The sequence below is a fragment of the Phyllostomus hastatus genome, unplaced genomic scaffold (genome assembly GCF_019186645.2).
Source record: "Phyllostomus hastatus isolate PE091 unplaced genomic scaffold, TTU_PhHast_1.1 phas_scaffold_12, whole genome shotgun sequence".
Lineage (NCBI taxonomy): Eukaryota > Metazoa > Chordata > Mammalia > Chiroptera > Phyllostomidae > Phyllostomus > Phyllostomus hastatus.
The window spans coordinates 10,029,454-10,052,160 of NW_025334007.1; the positions used below are offsets into that span (position 1 = coordinate 10,029,454).

At 44.2% G+C, this 22,707-nt stretch overlaps 1 protein-coding gene across 1 annotated transcript in view; it reads right to left on the reverse strand.

Moving 5' to 3' along the window:
* SMS (spermine synthase) overlaps nt 1-22,707 on the reverse strand; it is a 44,816-nt gene that overhangs the window by 19,801 nt on the left and 2,308 nt on the right. The window contains exons 2-4 of the mRNA XM_045855999.1: nt 5,396-5,516; nt 2,040-2,130; nt 989-1,053 (exon numbers count right to left, since the gene is read on the reverse strand). Of these exons, the coding sequence (XP_045711955.1) occupies nt 989-1,053; nt 2,040-2,130; nt 5,396-5,516 (277 nt within the window). The remainder of the gene's footprint in view (nt 1-988; nt 1,054-2,039; nt 2,131-5,395; nt 5,517-22,707) is intronic.

Sequence of the window (22,707 nt, forward strand, 5' to 3'; positions counted from 1 at the left end):
TCAGAGGCATTGTGATGTTGGCCAATTCATCACCAAATTTAGACACTTTACAACTCAGTGCGAACCTGTTCAATGCAAACCAGTGTAGATGAGGAAAACTCTTGCAAGCAGGAAACGGAAGATGAAAAGTCCACAAAGGAGCATGGGCGTGGCTGTGGTTTTCAATGATGATGAAGGGGCAGATAACACAGCAGACAATGAACTTGGGCAGACACTGAACTTGGGCGGGGAAAACACATCCAGGTGCTCAGACAGAAATGAAACACATGGGCAGTTCCGCACCGTGCCATGTTCTTTTCACTTGCAGTTTCCTATGCCGTGTTCTTTTCACTTGCAGTTTCCTGCCGTACCAGAGAGATTCAACAACTTCCTAATTCTGTTGCCTGGCCCTGCAGCTTTCCTATGGACTGAGCCATTAAGTACATAACTTTCGTATCTCTTGACAAGGATTCCCTCTTCTGGAAAGGGCCATGAACTAGAAAAATCTGTGTTCCAAATGCTTCCATCCTTGATGGTGTGACCTTGGTCGAGTCCCTCTGAGCCTCTACATCGATGTGTTTGCCTTTGTGAGCAAGGGACAAGCCTCCTAACTTGTGGGGCCTGATAAGGAGCTACCCAGGCAGGCAAGAGCAATTTACTGAGAATTACTTGCCATGAATCCATTAATTCCACTGGTAATTCCCAGGATCTATCAGACTCCACCCCTTCCAACATGTGTTAACACTGGTACTTCTATCAAAGCTGTACACATCTGATACCACTTGCAAATCCCTCTGTGCTGTGCAACATAGCAGTCACTAGCCACTAGCCTAGTGTCTTGTTTTGGTGTGAGGGGCCCACTAGCTCAGCGTACCGTGTTGCCAGAAGCAGAAGTTGATTTCGATCTTTTTGCCACATCTTCAGCAGAAACAAGACGGGCGGCAGCACCACGGCTGCAACTATTTTATCAATTAACCAAACATAAAAGGGCACTCCAGAGTGGACTTACCGCTTCACCCGCCCAGTACCGTCCTGGCTCAGTTCTTTCATTCTTTCTTCTACTTTGTTCAAAAGCTACAATTCAAAGAAAAGAAATCAATGGGTTTCTGGAATGGGCTGAACAGAACAGCAAAAGTACAGACCAGGACGGTGAGGCTGTGGTGACAGACCTGTGTGATACAGGCAAGTACTCAGTACACCCCAGCCTCCCCCATCCACACCACAGCCTCCAGGCCCAGCCAGTTCTGCACTCCCACACCAACTAGCCCTCAAGGGCCGACCTGACCTCTCAGTTTAAGTTACCAACAAAATAATGGGAAAGGGGAAGGCCCCAGGGTAATGCAGATATAACATCCTGGCTAAACATTTATATTCCATTCCCTTCAGTGGAAAGTAAAATTGGTACTCAAGCAGTCAAGGGAAAGATGGCAGCCAGGTTCCTCAAAACAACTGAGGAACAATTACTTGTGTTCTAAAATCACTTATTGTGGAGGGAAGACAGTCTACAGTTAACTGGAAAGTCAGCAGTTACGTGACGTAATTTTAACATTATTAAGCGGAGCTGGTCTTGTGTGCCCTGGCTGGTGTAGCTCAGTGGATTGAGTGTGGACTGGGAACCAAAGAGTTCCCAGTTCTATTCCCAGTCAAGGCACATGCCTGCATTGTGGGCCAGGCCCCTAGGATGGGGTGAATGAGAGGTGACCACACATTGATATTTCTTTCCTTGTCTTCCCCCCTCTCTAAAAATGAATAAATAAAATCTTTTAAAAAAGCAGAGATGGTCTTGTGATCTTCAAATACTTGAGTCAATAAAAGTAAAAAACTGGCCCTGACCAGTGCGCCCCAGTGAGCAGGGCATCCTCCCGCAGAGAGAAAGGTTGCCGGTTCCCGGTCAGGGCACATGCCTGAGTTACAGGCCAGGTCCCCAATTGGGGGTGAGAGGCAACCGATACATGTTCCTCTGGCACACATGGATGTTTCTCTCCCTCACTTTCTCCCTTCCTTCCTCTCTTTCTAAAAATAAATAAATACAATCTTTTTGAAAAAAGCGAAAAACTGACACTTTCAGCTTCTTTGCCTTCCGCATCACCGTCGTAACTCTGAAGGTCCAGCAACACCAGTCCATGTGGGTAAATCCTTAAATTGGCAAAGCTACAAACAAAAGCATAATTTTAAGGTTAGGAATTATATCGTGGCACTCAAAAGAAAAAGGAAAAGACAGCAACCCAATTCAAAGGAAAGGCCATTTCTCTTTTTTTCCCCCTAAATGACATACCTGACCCTGCTGCTTTCTTATTAGTGCCACTTGTTGGGGACAAGGAAGCCATCAATCATTCAGGGAAGATTTAGAGAGAGTCACCAAATGCTCAGGTTTTCAAAAGAGGTTCTTGGACCCAGAATATCATTCAGCAGCCAATTCTGTGAATCTGCTTTTTAAGAAGCTTGCCCAGCAGGTGATTCAGCCAGATTTGGTAATTAATGGAAAGGAGGGTAGGGAGGGGCCCACTAGGTTCTCTCAATTAAACTTCAGAATGCAAAACATACCCCCAAAAAACACATATACATAACACATAGACACAGACAATAGCATGGTGATTGAGGGAAAGGGGGGTGAGGGCTGGGTGGAGGTGGGAAAAGGGAGGGGAAAACAGACTTTGCTTGGGGCGATGGTGGGCGCACAGTGCAGTGTGCAGGTGATGTTTTATTGAGTTATACACTTGAAACCTTATGGTTTTGTGAGCCAAGGTTACTCCAATAAATTGAATTAAAAAAAGAAAAAAAGAAAACCAGAGCCAGATTTTTCCTCCTGCAGGCAGGTGGTGATTAAATTCACTGAGTTCAGGGTCAGCACACTCGGTGCAGCCCGAGAGCCAGACCCAGCCCGCAGCATGTTTTGCAAAGCCTGCACTCTAAAAATGGTTTTTATGTTTTTACAGAGCTTTTTTAATGAATGGAGAGTATGTGACACAGACCCCATGTAGCTCCTCACAGAAAAAGCTTTCTGCCCCCTAATTTAGTCAATCTGAGCAGCTGTTTTCATGAAATAAAGATGAGAGTAACACATGCAATCAGAGTTAATTATCTGAGGAAGCTTTTTTTTTTTCAATTATACTGTTTTGTGTATTGTCTCTTCACAGATGTGTATCTGACGATATTGATGTTACCTCTTACTAGTCATGGTTAAAGAAATACTTGAAATATACTAAATTAGAGGATGAACTCTGTTCAGAAAATACAGGCAGTGTGCTTGAATTTAAAAATAAATGCAACTAGTTTATTTTCACCTCCAGCCCTTAGATGGCCTCAAAATCAAGTTCAGGTCTGGAACACCACACACTCAGCTACATCCGAATAAGCTGATCAGCTTGCCCTCCCCCTCCACCACCACCACCACCAGCAGCACAAAAGAATGGGACCCCTTAACCACCTGGGTGGTCCTGGCAAAGAGTCCTTTCCCAGAGAACGGGGCGGGGGTGCATAGAATGCTGGAAGGTAGGGTCTCAAGTACCAACCTCAAGGGATTAAAACAAGAAATAAAAAGGAAAATTCACCAGGGGGAATATGGAGAACATGAAAAAAGGTGGCTGAGGACCAGGACCTCAGGGGGCCATTAACCAGAGGCTTAGGCCGGAGGCCGAGTGTGGAGCTACAGTGCTTCCTTCCAGCGAGCAGTTAGGTGCCTAGGCAGGAAGATTTCAGAACACGAACCACAGGGATGGGTCCCAGCTGCTCAAGTGAAACTGGAAAACTAATGGAGAAAATTAAGTTTTTTTAAAATTAAGCATGCTGGAGGTTTTGGGTTTTTTTTTTTTTTTTTTGCTGCTTATAAAAGTGATTTCCAAACAGCTCTTGCACTAAAACACTACCCTCCAGGAAGAATTCTAAGTCCTCTGGATGGCTGGAATTGGTGTATCAGGCAGAAGATTCAAGAACTGCAGTAGAGAGACAGGCAGGGCCAGGCTGCAAAGGCCCTGAGGAGATAGGTAGTCAGAGATGCCAGGCTGCACTGGGAGTGCAGGAGTTTACCAAGGTGACAGAGTGTCAAGGTCTGATTTTCTGAGGTCCCCAAAGGATGGGCCACAGTAAGGACAGTGAGAGATGGTGGCAGGGAGGGTAGAGCAGAGAAGTCAGGGCAGGGAGGGACTGAAGGTGCTCCTGCAGGAGCCAGAGGGCTTGGGGACAGCTCAGGCCTCTGCTTCCAGGAGACCTGCTGGTAACTGGGCCGGACCATGGAGAGAGAGGATGGAGAGGCAAACAGGGTTGGGTGGCGACACTGTTTTGGATCACCCTTGAGGAAGAAATAACTTCAGATACATATGAGGTATCTGCTAAACACATATATGGAGGCTTGCCATGTAGTTAGAGATATAAATCTGGGCTTGGGGAGAAGGGGTGAGGATGTCTTTGAGAGGCCAGGAGAAGGAATGCCAAATACTGCCATAGAGGTGGACCAACTAGACTTATAAAGAGAATAGTGGACGAGGAGGTGGTCTCAAAAAGCAAGTTTCCTTTATCTCATAGCAGTGTCTTCTGGGCCTCTCTGTCAGATGGTTGGGGCGGGGGGCGGTTAACAAAAACAAAGGAGAGAATATGGGATATTAATGAAGTCACGTGGAATTCTAGGACTTTGTACTCATTGGGGGAATGGAATGAAAGCCATCAAAAATACCCAGGGGCTCACACTTTTAAATTCACAGTGTAAATTACTAAGAATCTTAATAGCATACTAAACCCAGTCTAGATGTAGTACAGACATTCCCATTCTCAAAACACCTTGACTTTCATCTACATTTCGATTACATAAAGTCCAGATAGTCTATAGGTGTTAAGGAAAAAAAACTTGAACTCTTGGATCTCCTCCGCTTCCTGGCAAGCTTCCAGTACATGTTTTCATCCTGCATCTGACAATGGTCTACAGGAATGGGTAATCACTTATAATAGTGCTACTCACAGTGGGGTCAACCCACCAGCAGCATCAGCATCCCCTGGGAGTCTGCTGGAAATGCGATTCGGGGCACTGCCCCGGACCTACCACGTCAGAAACTCTTGCACAGGGCCCAGGAACCTGTTTTAACTACGTGCAGATCACTGCCTACCAAAATCCACACTGCTTATGCTGCCCAGGGCTTCCAGGTCCCGGACACACAGTAGAATCACTTGGGGGCTTCAGAGAAATGATGTCCAGTAGTTCAGTCTCTGTGGGGGAAGTGACTGGGCATGAGATTTTGTGGAAGTGCCCCGGAGAGATGCTACTGTGAAGCTAAGGCTGAGAAGCACTGAATTCTAGCCCCTTCCCAAAAGTTATCAAAGAAGGGAAAAAAATACCTAGACACCCCCAACTACTGCCCTTTGCAGCACCCCAACTCCCACTCCTGAAATGCTCAGATGCAAAGACAAGCACTCAAGGACAGCTTACCTGCCATTTTTGTTTATGTAGGTCGCTAAATAGCCATGGTCCTGCCAGGTATGCACCGACTCGGTCATTCCCTGCTCCTGGAAAATGGACTGGAGGCCTTTAAGAATGGTCTCGCCGTCAGCTAGAGCGGGGAGAGAAAGCAAGACGGTCAGATGAATCGTGTTCAGAAGGAAAGCCAGTGAGGCACAGTTTGATGAGTGAACTTTTTAAGAAAACCTGAACAAAAAGAGTGGCCAGAGTCACTTATCCCCTTTGTCATGAGCTGTAAAACATTCTCCATCCTGCCAAGCACAGGCTACACAGATTAGCAGGTAACACAATAGAACACAGTTAATTTAAGGATATAGAGCTGAAAACATCTTGGATTGTCCAGGTGGATCCAAAATCCAATGACAAGTGTCCTTGTGAGAGAGAGAGGAGGAGAAGACACGGGGAGAAAGCACAGGTGATGTGAAGGCAAAGGTAGAGACTGGAATGATACACCCCAGGCCAAGAACACGCAGCAAGCAAGGACCCTCCCCCTACGGCCTTCAGAGGGAAGTGGCCCTGGCCCATACTTTGTTTTCAAACTTCTGGCCTCCAGACCTGGGAGAGAATAAGTTTCTGTTTTAAGTTACCCATTTGTATTATTTTATTACAGTAGCCCCAACAGACTAATATATCCACTAAAATTCATATTTTCAACTTTGCTTAAACAAGAGCAAATAGAGCAGCAAAAATGGCAGTAAAGGAGTGACTGTAATCCTCTGAATCCCCAAACACAGAGCAATTAGGGTACCAAAACCCAAACTCAGACACCATTTAGAACAAAACTAGATGACAGACTGTAGCCCCAAACCCTAAGACAGGGTAGGCGGAGAGAAGTGAGCCACAGCCCAAACACCTACGTGGTACCAGCAATTGTGGAGAGGAAGACAGAGATTGGGAAGGCAAATGGACTTCAAACCCTGCATTAAAATGCCAATAGGCCCTGGCTGCTGTGCTCAGTGGGTTGAGCGCCCATCTGTGAACCAAAAAGTCACCAGTTCCATTCCCAGTCAGGGCACATGCCAGGGGTGTGGACCAGGTCTGTGGTTGGAGGCGTGGCCGGGGGCCTGTAAGAGGTAGCCTATAGATGTCTCCCTCCCACATCGACGTTTCTCTCCCTCTCTTTCTCCCTCCTTTCCCCTCTCTCTAAAACATAAAATCTTTAAAAAAAAAAAAAAAACAGTGGTTTACCCACAAAGAAAGGGGTCTCCTCCCTTTGAGGAGATAACAGCCAAGCAGAGCACAGGAGGGACAGCAGGAGACCTGGGCAAGACCCGAGAGTGTCAGGGTGCCCTTTGGACAACCCAACTGAACTGAGGCCACTTCCAGGAAAAAGCCCCATGTCAGGGAGAAACTACTGGAGCAGAATCCACAGAACACACCCATGGGGACACAAGCACCGACCAACACAAGCAACGACTTTGAGTGCCATTACAGTCTCACTCATTCCCAGCGAAACGGTGCCTCTGGGAAACTCATTTGGCAGAAAAATGATCTAGCTGGCTTCACGATTCTGAAATTGGCTCAGGAAATTAAAAGAGGAGGCCTGAATCACATCCTCAGAACGGTGGTTTTAAGACTGAATTCCACCTCCTAAAAAAAAAAAAAGTTCTGATTTCAAGCTTGATGAAAAGATCCGACCTTGTTCAGTGTGCGTTTGCCAAGGAAGCCCGGCGAGGTCAGGCCGCCGGGGAAGCGACTGAAGGGCAGAGTGGTGAAGACAAGTGCGCCCGGCACGTCTGAGTCCACACCCCCCGGCGGTACTTACCCTGAAGACGAGGAAAGCCACTATGTAATTATTCAATCCTCCTTGGCTAGAACAGATGTTTTCTGTTTTGAAAGTGTATAAAACAACTCATCACTCCTGGTACAGGGCCTCAAGACTGGGTTCTGTTGGCACATTACAAAACAGAACACAAATCCCCTGGGCTGGTGAAGGGGACAGTCCAGGCAGGACCACCCTGTGTGCCACTGGCCGGGCTGGGCAGTGAGTGAGGGTCTCAGCCCACAGGTTGAGCTGGGGCAAACTCCGTCCCTTGGATGAGAGAAAGGGGTTTACTTTGTGTGATACTCGCAAAGCCCCTGACTGCCAGCAAAGCCCAGCGTGGAGATCGTCTGCTTTTTTCTAACTGGCACAATTAGCAAAGGCACCAAGTGGGATAATAGCACCCGCCAGCCAGGTTCGAAATGGAAGAAAAACACAATACACAGACATTCAATTTGATGTGTTACTTATTTCTTTTTTTAAAGATTTTTTAAAGATTTCATTTATTTATTTTTAGAGAGAGGGGATGGGAGGGAGAAAGAGGGAGAGAAACATCAAGGTGAGATTGCCTCTCACGTGCCCCCTACTGGGCACCTGGCATGCAATGCATGCAACCAAGGTGTGTGCTCCGACTGGGAATCGAACTGGCAACCCTTTGGCTCCCAGGCTGGCACTAGATCCACTGAGCCACACTAGCCAGGGTGTGTCACTTATTTTTATACTATGGGTTACCCCCCAGTTCAACAGAAATAGGTCAGATCTGAATGTTATTTCTGGCTGTCTCCACTTCCTGGTCCCCATGGGCACTGTGCCAGCCCTGCCACTGACCTGGGGACTCCCCTGTCACCCACCCCACTCCCAGCCCTTGGACAACACTCCAGAAAGGGGAGCCAGAGCTGAAATAACTGCCCATCATCTCTCTTCCACAATCATGGTTTTAAAGTGAAAAGAGGAAGCCAAAGACATAAGCTCCACTTTGCACAGTTTCTAGAACATGTAGACCAGTGGTTTTCGATCCTGGCTGTGCATTATAATCACCGAGGGAGTTTTAAAAATTCTGATGCCACATCCTAGACCAATTAAAATGAAAATCTGGGGGTTGGACGCAGGCATCAGTATTTTTTTAAAGATCCCTGGGAAATTACAATATGCAGCCATAGTTGAGAACCACTAACCCACACCAATAGACACAAAAAAAGAAAAGGAAATCCCCATGATCTCCAAACTAATTACACTCAAGCCACCAAAAGGTTCCCTAGCAGGGAGCATGTAACACGACCGAGCAAAATGTGGGTTCCTAAAGTGAGGCTCTCTCAGGGTTCCTAAACTGAGGTTGACAATATGGTTTAAGTGACAGTCCTGTGCCTCACAGGACTTTGGTAAAACGAGTCGTGCCCACTAAATGTGAGTAGTCCCCACCACCCCACTCTTATGGGGGGAAAAAAGCCTCATAACCCAATTGCCCAGGGATGGAAACCCTTGAAAAGCACTGGATGCTCTACAGACAAGTGAAAATGAGCCTGGGGTCACAGCATACCGAACTCTGGGAACATAAGATAGCAGTGTCATAAATGCTTCCAAATCTGAAAATTCAAAAGTTGATTCAAATGCTAAAAGAGATATAACCACACCGTTTTTAGGTAGACATGGTAATCCAAACCAGGCTAATAAAATGGGTTTGTTTTTTTTTGGCAAAAGTTCTTAAAAGAGCTCTGGCTAGCCAGGCAAGAAGAGTATGTAATAACTAGCATACTACTCAGAGCCTTCCAAAGTGCTCAGAACCACAGTGACCTGCCCCAGGGTAAAATGTGTCCTTTATCCGCTGAAAAACTAATGCCCCCACTTCCAGATCACTGCCTACTCTGTATATATTTCTTCAGCAATGACTTAAAAGGAATCAACTTGAGGGCAGGGGAGGGAAGGACGAAAGCCCAAGTTTCATCTCCCTTCCTCAGTTTTCTCCCAGGGATCCATTTACAGGCCTGTGTTAGAGAATGAACCTCAGCGCTCCGACCCTGACCACCAGCTTCAGATGGTCAAATCCCCACCCTGTACATCCGCTGGAACCTGCCTCCCGCCCAGCTGCTCACCCACTGTCCTCTAAGGAACCCGGCACTAGTGCTCATTCCCTCCATCCCTTGTGGTCTGGTACTGCCATTCCATCACTGATCCCCCTGGTGATGGGCATTAAATTAAGAAGATTAGCTGTACCAATCCAACTTCAGTAGCCCAACAAGTTGAGGGACCGTTGAACAAAAACCTAAGACACCAAGTACCCTGGCAAAACTGTGGGAAAATGTGTTTCAGTTATATTCTCACTCACTCAGCTTTAAGAGGCTAAAATACTGTAACTCCCTTAACAACGTGGATTCCATTACAGGCTGCCCTCGGGAAATACGCATTCCAGAAAAACTCTTGACTCTCCACCAGTGACCTTGAATTGTGCCTTGAAGTCTTTTTCAACTTGAAAAACTTCCACCAAGACAACTTAGGACAAATAATGCGTGGACGTTCTTTAAGCTACCCAATCCTGAGTCTCTGCCATGCTGGACGCCATCCCTTCTGCAGGGCCATCAGTTGGCACCAGCTTGCCGGGCTATGGGCCACAGCTGCACTAGTCTCATCTGCAAAATTAGGGGGTCGGAATAGGCAATTTGTGGCCAGCTCATCTCCTACTCCCCCAGACCCTAGTGCTTCCACAGCCCTGTGCTCTCCTCCTACCTGATTCTCCACTCCCTCAGGTCTACCTTCCCCACCCACACTTCCCCTTTAAGTCCTGGTCGGAGGGCCCGTCTGAGTGCAGGGCCCACCCCCACTCCCTCTTACCCCCCTGAGCAGCTCATTGCAAGAGGAAGCACAGACTCACTTATCCTTTCCTCAAAGCTCGAGGCTCTGATGTCAGAACACCTAAGAGCTAGAATTGGGCTGTGCAGTTTCCCTTACCACATAAACCAGCTTTCTGATTTTCCTGAAAGACCTCTCAACATAAAAGAGGAAGAAAAGGAAACTGGACTCCAATACAGTTTGAAGTCATTCCAGCATCTGCTTTAAAAATCCGCTCAGAAGTCCTAACATTCACAGTAGGGTATGGTTCCGTGACCACTGCATTGGTCAAAACTCAAAACTGTACACTAAAATGTGCTCTGTGTAAATTATGTCAGGTTAAAACAAGTCTGTTCCAGGGTTCCCACCACCACCGGCTTAGCCACTCTGACACTAACAAAAAAGAGCGCACCATTGCTCACAACTCCCTCTCACCCCAGCAGCTTGCCCAGAACTGTCTAAGGCTTAGAGAACATCGTTTGCAGTCACTCAGGACATGCTAGGTGTATCCAAACACATGAATGTTGCCAGGCAGCAAGTCCAAAATCAAATGATATACAGAGTCTACATATTTCTCACAGAGCTTAACCCTTAAACTTAAAATGACATTAAGGTTGTTTTAGCCCTGGCTGGTGTAGCTCAGTGGATTGAGCAGGGGCCCTCGAATCAAAAGGTGGCCGGTTTGATTCCGAGTCAGGGCACATGTCTGGGTCGCGGGCCAGATCCCGGGTTGGGGACCCATGAGAAGCAGCCACACATTGATGTTTCTCCCCCTCTCTTTCTCCCTCTCATCCCCTCAGTCTAAAAATAAATAAATGAAATCTTTTAAACAAAAAAGGCTTAATGAATTTCCATGGATTAAAGTGAAGGTCAAGTAGGCAGTTTTCTCAGGCCTGTCTTCCTTCAACAGCTTGGTCTTATATTCCCTCATCCAGTTGTGTTTATGTAACAGCAGCAAGATGATTAGTGTCCTCACACAAAACCCAAGCCAACAGGAATGTTCAGAGCAGCATGATTCATAATTATCAAAATGTGCAAAACCCTAACAGCCCAAAGTTATAAATGGATAAACAAAACACGGTATATCCATACCATGACCTATTATTCAGCCAGAGGAGAAACACAGCGCTGACACTTGCTACCAGCATGGATGGCCCTTGAAGATGTGACGTTAAGTGAAAGAAGCCAGTCACAAAGGACTAATATTGCATAATTCCATTCTATGACACAGCCAGAAAAGGCAAATCCCTAAACACAGAAAGCAAATCAGTGGGTGCCAGGGGCTAGGAGGAATGGGGGTGATGCCTAAGGGGTACAGGTTTCTGTCTGGGTGATGAAAACATTTTAAAATTGTCTTGATGGTCACACAACTCTGAATATATAATTAATTGTCCCTTGGTATCCAAAGGGGACTGGTTCCAGGACCACCCTCCCTATGGATACCAAAATACAGGACTGTTCAATCCCGTATATAAAATGGCACAGTATTTGCATGTAACCTATGCATATCCTCCCATATACTTTAAAATCATCTCTAGGTTACTTACGATACCTAACATAATGTAAATGCTATGTTTACATTACATTTGCTATATTTACATAGTCGTTATACTTTATTGCTTAGGTCAGCTATTTTCAAATGGCGTGTCACAAGAATTTTTAACTTTCAGTACCTGACTATGTACTTAGTCAGGGGCGCTGGCCTCTTTTCCCTTAGATCATCAAATAAAAAAATGACAGCAAGCAACACAACAATAAGCTATCTGATGTGAAATGAATCAAAATTATACCTATTTTTTTTGTCAGATCGGCCAAAAATATAATACATTTTTTTGGTGTGTCACACAACTTTGGTAATTAGTTTATTTGTACCATTAGATGAAAAAGGTTGAAAATCACTGGTTTAGGGAATAATTCCAAGAAAAAAAAGTCTATCCATGTTCAGTCAGCAACAGTGTAACTGCCCCCCGCAATATTTTCTATCTGCAGTTGGTTGAATCCGCAGATGCGTAGGGCAATCACTGAAATATTTACTTCAAATTAAAGAATGGTATGACATTTGAGTCACATCTGAATAAAGCTGTCCCCTAAAACCCATATACAAACTGTTCTTTTGGATTCTCAGGTACTGTGAAGTAACCAAAGCAACGGAAAGTTCCAGAAGTGAGGTTCTCTCCTGCAATCAACCATAAGCCAGGCCATAGGCGCCAGGGTAAGGTGGTTTCAAGGGGTGGTCTTCCTACCCATCCCCACCAACCACCATCCGTGTCCAAATAGCAAGTATCTGAGTGGCTGCTGTGTGCAGGCACTGTCCCAGGTGCTGGAGATGGCTTCCAGCCACTGAGGTGCACCTGCAGCCAATCTCAGTGCCTGGGTCCAATCACAGCAGTGATGTACAGCATGGTGACTCGAATTGATAGTACTGCATCACATATTTGAGAGTTACTGGGAGAGTGAATGTGAAAAGTTCTCATCACAAGAAAAATATTGTAACTGTGTGATGATGGATGTCAACTAGACTCACTGCTGCGATCATTTTGCAGTATATACAAATATCAAATTATGTTGTATGCCTGTAGCTAATATAATGTTAAATGTCAATTATACCTCAAAAAATAATATTACTACAGTGAAGTGGGGTTGAGGAACAATGAGAAACAATTTGGAGAGCTTGTTTTCAGAGCAGTTTCTGATGTTCATAGAGAAAAGCGACCTAACCAGGAAAAATTAACTCTAGAAAGGAAGAAAAAGACCTACTAAAATTGGACTGGGAGCCATACAACACAACATAGAAGTAACCCAGCTCTTTTCAGACAAACACACATTAAGGAAAACCATATGGGAGTGTTTACAGTACCGGCCACAATGACTACTTCTTGAAACTCACATGCCATTATACCTGGCATATTGCAAATGTGCTGCTAATGGTTTCACTGCCTGGCCTTCGCTTCCACGCTGCAGAAGAGCAGTTAAAAAGGTGCATTTCCCATCACCCCCAACACCTACTGGAAACAGGGCAGGAGCCTCATTCTACTTTAAAATTAACCACCAGCCCAGGTCCTCCAGGAGCTAATCTCCTTACAAAATTAAAAGAGGGTGTATTAAAATATAATTTGTGTGACACAATCCTCATCCATCTTTAGGTAGGAACCCAAACACTAATACAATATTGTATCTTCTTCCTGGTAAACCTGTTTCCCTCACATGCCTCAAATGGCAGAGAGGGCGCACCTCCACGGAGTTAGTTGTCAAGTGGCTCAAACTCTCTGGTCCTCACATTGTTACTTAGCGCACATGAAAGGCTAACCAAGAATTATGAAATAAAGCACAGAAAGGGGAGCTTATGCAAAGGCCTGGCTCTCATTTGGAGGGAAGGTAACACTTAGTTTGTGGTTATGTGATGCTAAACAACGGGCCACCTTCCCTTTTCAAGAAGGAAACATTTTAAACGATTGTAAGGCACCCTACAACTCCATGGGCTCAGGGAACATGTTTTCAGAGACGAGGAAGGAGTCAACTTGGGCCAGAGCTGTGGAAGAAGAAAGGGGAAGACCACCAAGGCAGCGGACATGGAGAAGAGGTCAGGACCGTAAAGAGCCTCCTCTGCGGGCTGCAGTCATCTGCACAGGAAGAAGTTAAAGGAGTGACACAAAACCAGGCCCAGCAGCATCAGAAAAGGGACGTGCCAGGTGGCAAGATACGACTTGTAGGGTTTGAGGTTAGAGGACAGGAAAAGACTTAAGGAACCTGAACCCGTAAAAATAACCAGCTCTTACCTTTAGTTCAAAACTGCCATCCACAGTCCACCAAGAGGTGTGAAAGGGGTCCCAGCTGCCATCTGTCATCTCCCCCTTTCCCTCATGTCACACAGCAGCAGGATGAGAACAAGTTCCAAGCTGGCCCAAGGCTGGACAGCAATGGTTCCTTCAGCTCAACCCAGGAGAACAAGATTTCTTTCCCAAACTAACTGTGTGATCACCACTTTTCTCATCCAGGAGCACTTAGCCAGTATGGGAAATACCTAGCTCTCTTCCCAGTAAGTGTAGGTGGGCAGAATCCTTTTACAGGTCAGACCTCGTACCTTTTATGTTTCTATACACAATTCTAGGGTTTTCTGCCCAAGCATCTGTGACAGGCTGTGAATCAAAAATAGCTTTTTCAGAGATAAAGGAGTTTGGACCTTGTGATGTCAGAAATCACCTTTCCAACAGAGCTGTTTCTCAGGCAGCCCCGGCACCTTCCTTCTTCTGCCTCTGAGCAGGGCAGACTCCGTGAAGATGTTCAGATATGCCCCCTGCAGGGGACCTCCAAGGAGATTACTCAGCACCTACAAGGCACTGGAAAACTAAGTGTGATGGCAGAACAGCACAGAGATGAAAGACAAAAGACACAAGTCAAGACTCCCAGACACAGAGAGGGGTGTGTGTGATGATGGATTCCAGATGAGAAAAAGGCCATGTGCAGGGGCTGGGAATCCGTACTTGTAAAATTTTCCAGATGGCTCTGAGGCAAGCCACTGGACTTAGTGTAAAGGCAGCGGGTGGGCCACCTCATCCTGTAAAGGGCCACAAAGGAAAGATTTCAGGCAGTGCAGGTCTCTCACAAAAGCGTGTGTTTTACCACCCTTTAAAATGCAAATATTATTCTCAGCTGGAGGGCCATACTAAAACAGGCCAGAAAGCAGGATTTTTGGCCCAAGGGCCTCAATTTGCTGACTCCTGGTCTAAGGTGTTTTCAGCTCTTAGTTCCTAACCAACAGGGAGGGGTATGGGCACTCAGCTGTAATCTACAACCTGAATTTCCAGAAATGGTGTTAACACTTGAGACTACGATCATCTGAGGAATAATTCCTACATTGAAGTTAGCAACTTATTAAATGTGTGTGGGGGGGGGGGGAAACCAAGCTAATAAGCTATATAACTCGGACCCTTGCTTTTTTAAAAAAAAGAATACACAAAAATGACATTAGCAGTTAAAAGAAACGCCACAGTACAGAATGAGAATTTTTAAAGTCTCAAATCACTAGTCTGTCCTCCCACTTCACGAACCTAGAAAAATAAAAGTGCGTCCAATGCAAGCAGAGAAAGGAAATCATAGAGACAACAGCAGAAATCAATGACATTGAAAAAAAGAAACAAAAGCTATTTCTTCAAGAAAAAAATCAAAATTGACAAGCTTTAGCAAGACTGACAAAAAAAGAGGAGATACAATTACCAGTATTAGAAATAAGCAGATATCACTATAAAGACCAAAAGGATAAGGGAACCCTACAAACAACTCTACCCAAATAAATTTGACAAGTTAAGAAGGAAAAGGGCCAATTCCTCAAAAAAACACAAACTTCCACAATTCACCAATATGAAATACATAATCTGAATGGCCCTACAACTACAATATTAAGGAAATGGAGGGTGGAGGAATTGAATAAAAAGGGTATGGGCAACAGTCGGGTGGTTCTGGGGCAGGGTATAAGGAGACTAAATGGTAATGGAAAAAATAGTCAAAAAATTTTTAATGAAGAAAAGTAAAGCAAAAAATATCTATTCACTTAGCAAATTTTAAGTACATAATACAGTACTGTTAATGACCAAAAATAAAGAAATTGAATGTGTAGTTTTTTAAACTCAAAAAAAAAAAAAAAAGAAAAAGAAAAAGATCTTGAGGCCAGATGGTTTCACTGGAGAATTCAACCAAGCATTTAAAGAATTAACACCAGTTCTATATAATCTCTTCCAGAAAACAGAAAGGGAGAGAACGCCTCCCAATTCGTTTTACTAAGCCATTATCCTAACACAAAACCAAAACCAGTCCAAAAAGAAACCTACAGACCACACCAATATCTGCCATGAATATAAACACAAAAATCCTTAAATCCTTAGAAAGTCCCTGAAATCCTTAACAAGTAAATATTTCACGATATGAAAAAAAATTATATACCATGACCCAGCAGGATTTATCCCAGGTAGGAATTTTTTTTAAATTTATGTAATGTGCCATAGTAATAGGCCACAGAAGAAAATCACATGATATTAATTGATGCAAGAAAAAGTATCTGACATTCAACACTCATTCACAATAAAAACACAAAAACTGAATCAGAATTATCCACAACCTGATAAACAGCATTAACAAAAACCCTACAGCTAGCACTATACTTATGATAATAGACTGAATGGTGATGAGGCAAGGATGTCCACTCTCCCTGCTGTTATTCAACACAGTCACTAAAGTGTAGCCAGCCCAATAAGGAATAGAGGCGAAGGATATAGCCAAGGTCACATAGCTAGTGGTGATACCGCCAGGATTCGAACTCAAGCAGTCATGCTCCAAAATCTAGTGCTTTTAATATGAAGACATTGTGTTGCCTTCCTCAGTTATGTATGTGAAAAGAATAAGCCATTGGTCCCATAAACCAAAACATCAACAGTGGCTGTCTCCTGGTGATAGGATTTCTGGGTTTCCCCCTTTCTATTTCCCTACACCCTATACATAGTCTAAAATGAGCAAATAGTTAAAAAAAGTTATGTAAAAAAAACAAATGTATAAACTATTACTTGAACAGCTTCTGCAATTTCAAGTAAATTGCCACATCTTTATTCAAAGAAAAAACAGACACATGAAATCCACTAACAATTTAACACTCACAAAAAGCTTTTTTTAAAAAGTTGTATCATATTCTTGTACTTCATACCAAAGAGAATCAGTTGATAATAAGCTCTTTTCTCTCTCCAACCTAAACTAACCACACTTAGGAACATCAAACACTTGGATAAATACATCCACCACCCTCTTCCTCAAAACCCCCAAACCAATGGGGCCACATTAACCAACTGCAGCATTACGTAGTTCAAAAACTCAGTGTTACAAACTATTTCCAAAACCTACACCATTACTTTTTCTCAAAGCGTGGTCCAAGGCACTGGTCCTGAAAAATACTCCAAGAAAAAGGGTTCCATGTTGAAACAAGTGCGAGATGCATTCTATATACACTTCTAGAAATTCAAAATGCCCTTTAGCCTGTTGGTCTGGCTTCATCACTATGATCTGCAGTCCTTCGGAAGACACAATTTGGTGAAATATAACAGTATCCTAGAAATTGGTCAGGATTCTCACTGCAGAAGTTCCCATTCTAGAAAAACGGAATCATGCAACACAAATCCATGTAAGTAATATTTAAAAAACCAAAGTTTCTTTCAAAAATTGTGCTTTACTAATTCAAAGAAGTCCTTTATATATATTTAAGTAGGGTACCCTTCATATCACAGGCCCACCCATTTTTTCTGCCTTGTCGTTTGCCAGCAGAACTTTTCTTATACTTCAGTACGTTAAATTCACACCTTTTTATAACTGAGCACCTTTATCCACTGGCACAATTTGAAAGTACTCAGCTGTAGGTATTGCAAATAGTGTTACGTACTCTACATATCATTTGACACTCTTCCAAACATTTCACTGGACACAGTGTGTGAGATTTTGGTACCATTAGCGCCTTCACGAAGAGAGAAATTAAGGTGCACGTGAAACTATCCGGAGGGTCCAGTCAGCTCAGGAATCTAGAACACACTACCTGCTGCCGGCTCTTACCAGCTCCTTTTGAGTTTGCGGCTTAGCACATAAATGCATTTGATCACAAGTATGCACTAGCTCAGTGGCTCCTTCCGGAACACAGATGACAGTATCAGTTTAATGAAATCCAGGCCCACCACAACTTAGGGCCCCAGAGTTGTTTTTTCTGGGGTCTGGAAAAGTGCCTAGTTGTAAGGGTTTAAAAGAGCGTTTGTGCAATGGTTTACATACTTGGTTTGCAGAGTCAATTGGGGAGGTTTCCCAGCTTCTCAAAAGAACTGAGCCTGTAATTAAACTACCATGAAATGGTGGTTGGAGCCGCAGCGCACACCAGCAGGCTTGGGTTACAACTGCAGTGAAATGGTGGATTGAAATGCCTGGAAGATCCATGACTCCAAAAAGTAAACTCAATAATAGCTTTATTGAACACATTTTGAAACAGACGCCCAACCGTAACTTTCAAAGTAATCCTTACCTACCAAGGGTTATTAGTATAACTGGTGGTGGTCTAAATTCAAATCATACAAAGTCCTACTCAGTGATCACATCCGACACCAGGAGCTGTAACTTTTCAAAACTAAGAGACCACAGCACTTCAGTCTGTCTCCCAAGAAGGTAGCAAAGGCCTGTGAGTGCCCATTCAAACACAGTCAATTTCATTATACAATTAAGAGAATGCAAATAAGATTCCAAACTGGTAACTCCTCCACTGCAAAACAAAACAGCACCCCCCCAATCGCAAAAAAAAAAAAAAAAACCCACAAGACATTGTCTACGGGCTTGGTCATTGAATTCAAAACCTGTTCTCCTTCAGAAACATCACATGCAGGGCTTCAAGACTACTTAAAAACGTTCCTCTCTCGTTAGCTGGGGTGGGGAACATTCTTAATGCCCAGATTATGGAGTCAATTCTTAAACAGCTGTTATCTCCTCCATTTACAACAATAGGAACTACCAGGTAAGAACTAACACAAACCAATTTTACCACATTCGACCTCTGCAGGTTTCAAGAAATGGGTATAACTGCGGAACTATACTCTAAAAAAGTATCATGATTTATAGAATTTTTTAATGGCAAGTACACAAAATGAAATCTCCAGCAATGCGCAATTATTCAGCCTGCGGTCCAATAGAGCATGATCAGTGAAATTAAGACTCTATTGCAGCCCTGGCTGCTGTGGCTCAGTGGACTGAACACCAACCTCTGAAGCAAAAGGTCACCAATTCGATTCCCAGTCTAGGGCACATGCCTGGGTTGCAGGCCAGGTCCCCAGTTAGGGGCATGCGAGAGGCCACCAATTAATGTATTTCTCAAACACCAATGTTTCTCTATTTCTCCCTCTGCTCCCCCTAAATATAAATAAAATCTTTAAAATAAAAGACTGTATTGCAGAGTTGGAGGAAAGGAGTTAAAAAGATCCCAACCAAGCCAAACAGCATGCCAAATGAGGGCAGACTCTAATGTGGACCTCCGCCAAGTAGTCCATAAGGCATTTTCAAACATAATTAAGGTACCAAATCATACCAAAAGGTACAAAAATGCCTCCCCAAAGTTGTTCAATTCTGAGTTCAGGCTACATGAAAGCAGGAGTTTGAGACTGAAGTGTGTGTTCAAGGATGAGAACTGGGTAGAAATGGACCTTGTAAATGCTGATGGGGTCGACCTTATCTGGAGGGCAATGAGGACCCTCAGGAGGATTTTCAAATGGGTAAACAGTCAGGGGTGTCCAACCCACCGCATGCGGCCCAGGATGGCTATGAACGTGGCCCAACGCAACATCACAAACTTACTTAAAACCTTTTTTTAAAAAGATTTTTATTTTTTAGACAGAAGGGAGGAAGAGAACCATCAATGTGTGGTTGCTTCTTGCACGCCCCCAACTGGGGACCTGGCCGGCAACCCAGGCATGTGCCCTGACTGGGAATCGAACCTGCAACCCTTTGGTTCACAGGGCAGTGCGCAGTCCACTGAACCACACCAGCCAGGGCTAGTGTTTGTGTATTGAATGTGTGGCCCAAGACAACTCTTCTTCCAGTGTGGCCCAGAGATGCCAAAAGGCTGGACACCCCTGGAAGGGAAAATGATCTGTTGAGTTCCAGGTGATCGAGCCTTCCCCAAACTGGAGAAAAATAAGGCCAAGAACTGGAGCCAGGAAAAGTGAGCAAGGGATTTGGGAGACTATATAGTGGGGACTTCATGACTGGGGCTGATTGGGGCTGTGGTGGGTGTGTGCCCCAAAGGCTTCTGATATATTTTGTTTGTTTTTAAATGAAGGTCTTTTTATAGTAATTCTCCATACTTCATCAACATCAGAATTACTGGGAGAAAATTGGTTAAAAAATGCAAATTCCAGGAACTCTGTCCCCTCCCCCAAGCTGTGATTCAGTCAACCTAGAGTGGGGCCCAAGCCGACATTTCCCACTCGCAGTCATGGCTCCCTAGGCTTCATGGTTACAGTGAGAAGGATGGGTGTGTTATCACAATGGTGGGCAAGGGATAATGATAATGCAGGCAGCAGAAGGAGAAATCTTCTACTCTTGAACAGAAACACTTGATGCACTGAAAACTGAATTGTTGAGGTTTTAACTTATAGCTATTTAAAACACTGGAACACGATATGCTTCTACCAGAAAGCAGCTAAACAAAGACACAGGAGAGTAGGAGTCTGGTAGATGGGCTGAAGGTTCAGGAAATTAGGGAGGGTCACCTGTAGCCACAGGCTCAGTTGGGTAGGAAGTGGTGGTCACCCCCAATCACTTCACCAACCCCAGTGCAAGCCTTAGAGGAAGACACCCTCCCTCCGTGCCTCTTGATTCGTACATAATGGAGCCTTCCAAAAACAACCAGAAAAATTTTGCTGATGATGTCTCACCCCATTTACTACAACAGCCTAGTGAGAATTTACACTGGGGTTTCTCTACTCCAGCACTACGGACATTTTGGGCTGCCAATGCTGTGGAGGGGTCCCGTGCACTGTATTATGTTTGGCAACATCCCTGGTCTACTAGATTCTAGTAGCATGTCCCCAGTTTTGACAACAAAAAATGTCTCCAGATACCACCAAATGTCCCGGTGGGGGGGGGGGGGTGTGAAGAGAGACTGGAAGGTTGAAAATCACTGCCTTAAACTGAGAGGTTTCCCAGTTGTTGAATTAGCAAAGGCACTGGAATCCAAAAGACATGGCTTTGAATCCCAGCTACCAACCCCACCAATAAGGTGAAAACTTTAGTGGGCCCATGTATTCATCTTAAAATGGGCATAATAAGACCAACCAAAAGGTCATTGTAAGGATCACATAAAATAATGTGTGATGCAATGACTAGCCAAGGAGGCATTTAATAAATACAAGCTTTTACATTTTCAAAGAATTGTTTTGAAGAAAAACGAGGAACATCTGCCTATAGCTCTGGCCTTGATTGGAAACCTCCTCCTAAAAAACAATATACAGAAATGGCAGTCCGGTTCTCTCTCTAGCTCCTAAGGGGTTTGAACCTCACGGTCCATGGGCTCCCAAGGGGTCAGTGGATATAATTCAGAGTCTCTGTGAAGTTGGACGGGAAAAAATACACATCCTTACTTTTATGAATTGAAATTTAACATTTTCTTCAATTATACTTATAAAATCACACATTCTCAAATACACCTGGCCAATGTCACCAATCAAATCACAGCTTTTCTTATCACATCACAACTTTTATACAGATTTCCTCCGCTCTACTTCGGAATTGTGGACGTTATTAGGCCATGTTATTTTGCATGTTACTAAAGGCGCACATATTACTACGCCACATATTTGGGGGTTTTTTAATTTGAAGATTGCATTTCAAATAACTGGGGTATTTTATACATTTAAAATTCTTATTCTCAGGAGAGCTCCACAAGCCTCCCTGATGAGGATCAAAGGCACAGGAAGTGAAGAACCCCTAGCCTAAACCTTCTGTTCTTAATTTGATATAAACAAGGTTTTTATTACAAAATTAATTCATCAATTTGAGTGACACCGTCGTTTTCCCCCCTACTATATAACGCATAGGTAAGTAGTCCAAAAGACAAACGTAACAGCACCAACCAGGCGCCTGGTTTCCCCACTCTGGATTCACCCTCAATTCTAAAAGTAAATGTGTGCCTTGTTTTCCCCTAGTGGACTTAACTAATAGCTTTCCACTATAACCATAACATCGATCGGGTCCATTTCACCAGCACTTATCAAACACCTATGATGTTCCAGAACTGTTTCCAGGACACAGACCGTGGAGATCCGCCTTCAAAGATGCTCCCAGCCCAGGGAAATCGAAAGGATTGCTAGACCTTTCCAGGGCTAACTGGCCAGCTAGAGACTGTGCTCTAAGAGGGCAAGCAGAGGCATGGGTATCTCACCCACCTCTATACACCCCACAAGCTCACTGCCTAGCATACAGAACTAGAAACAAACCAAGGGTCCTTCACCAGCCCAGTGATGCTTAAACTATACAAACACCAGACATGTTTTAGTCTTGGTAGCCTCTCAGGTTGAGAAATCACAAAATGTTTTCTGGGCACAAGAGTCCTCAGAGTCCAACACTTCACTTACAAGATGACCAAAGATGAGATTTTTTTAAGCAAACATTAAGATTTACTGGGTTACCTCATCAACCCGCGCACTAAACAGGTCTCACCAGGCCCAACTTAAAATTGCCCTTAGCGGCCCAGTGACTGCTGTGTACTTACTAGCTGGCTTGCATTGCTAACCAAGTTATATAGAATCACACTAACATAAGTAAATGTTTCAAGCTTAATTCCATTAAAATCACATCAGTGAACTGCAACATTAGGAAAATTTACTGACAAATGGAAAAAAGAACATGAATCCAGGCTCCGCAGCCATTTGACCCACCCCTGAGTCAATCCAATACTCAAGTGAAGAGTAGTGTTTTTTGACTCATTATTATCAATTAAAATAAATGTTTTTGGAGACCTCACAGGTTGTAGATCTCTCACCAAGTGCCCCTTAATGAAAACCAAAAGAACTCAGGAAAGCCTCGTCTAGCCAGATCCCCTTCTATTTTACAAATGTGGATACCTACTGACAAGTGAGGGTAACATGCCTCCCTGCCCGCCCGCCCCCCCCCCCCCGTATCAAATGATGGGGGA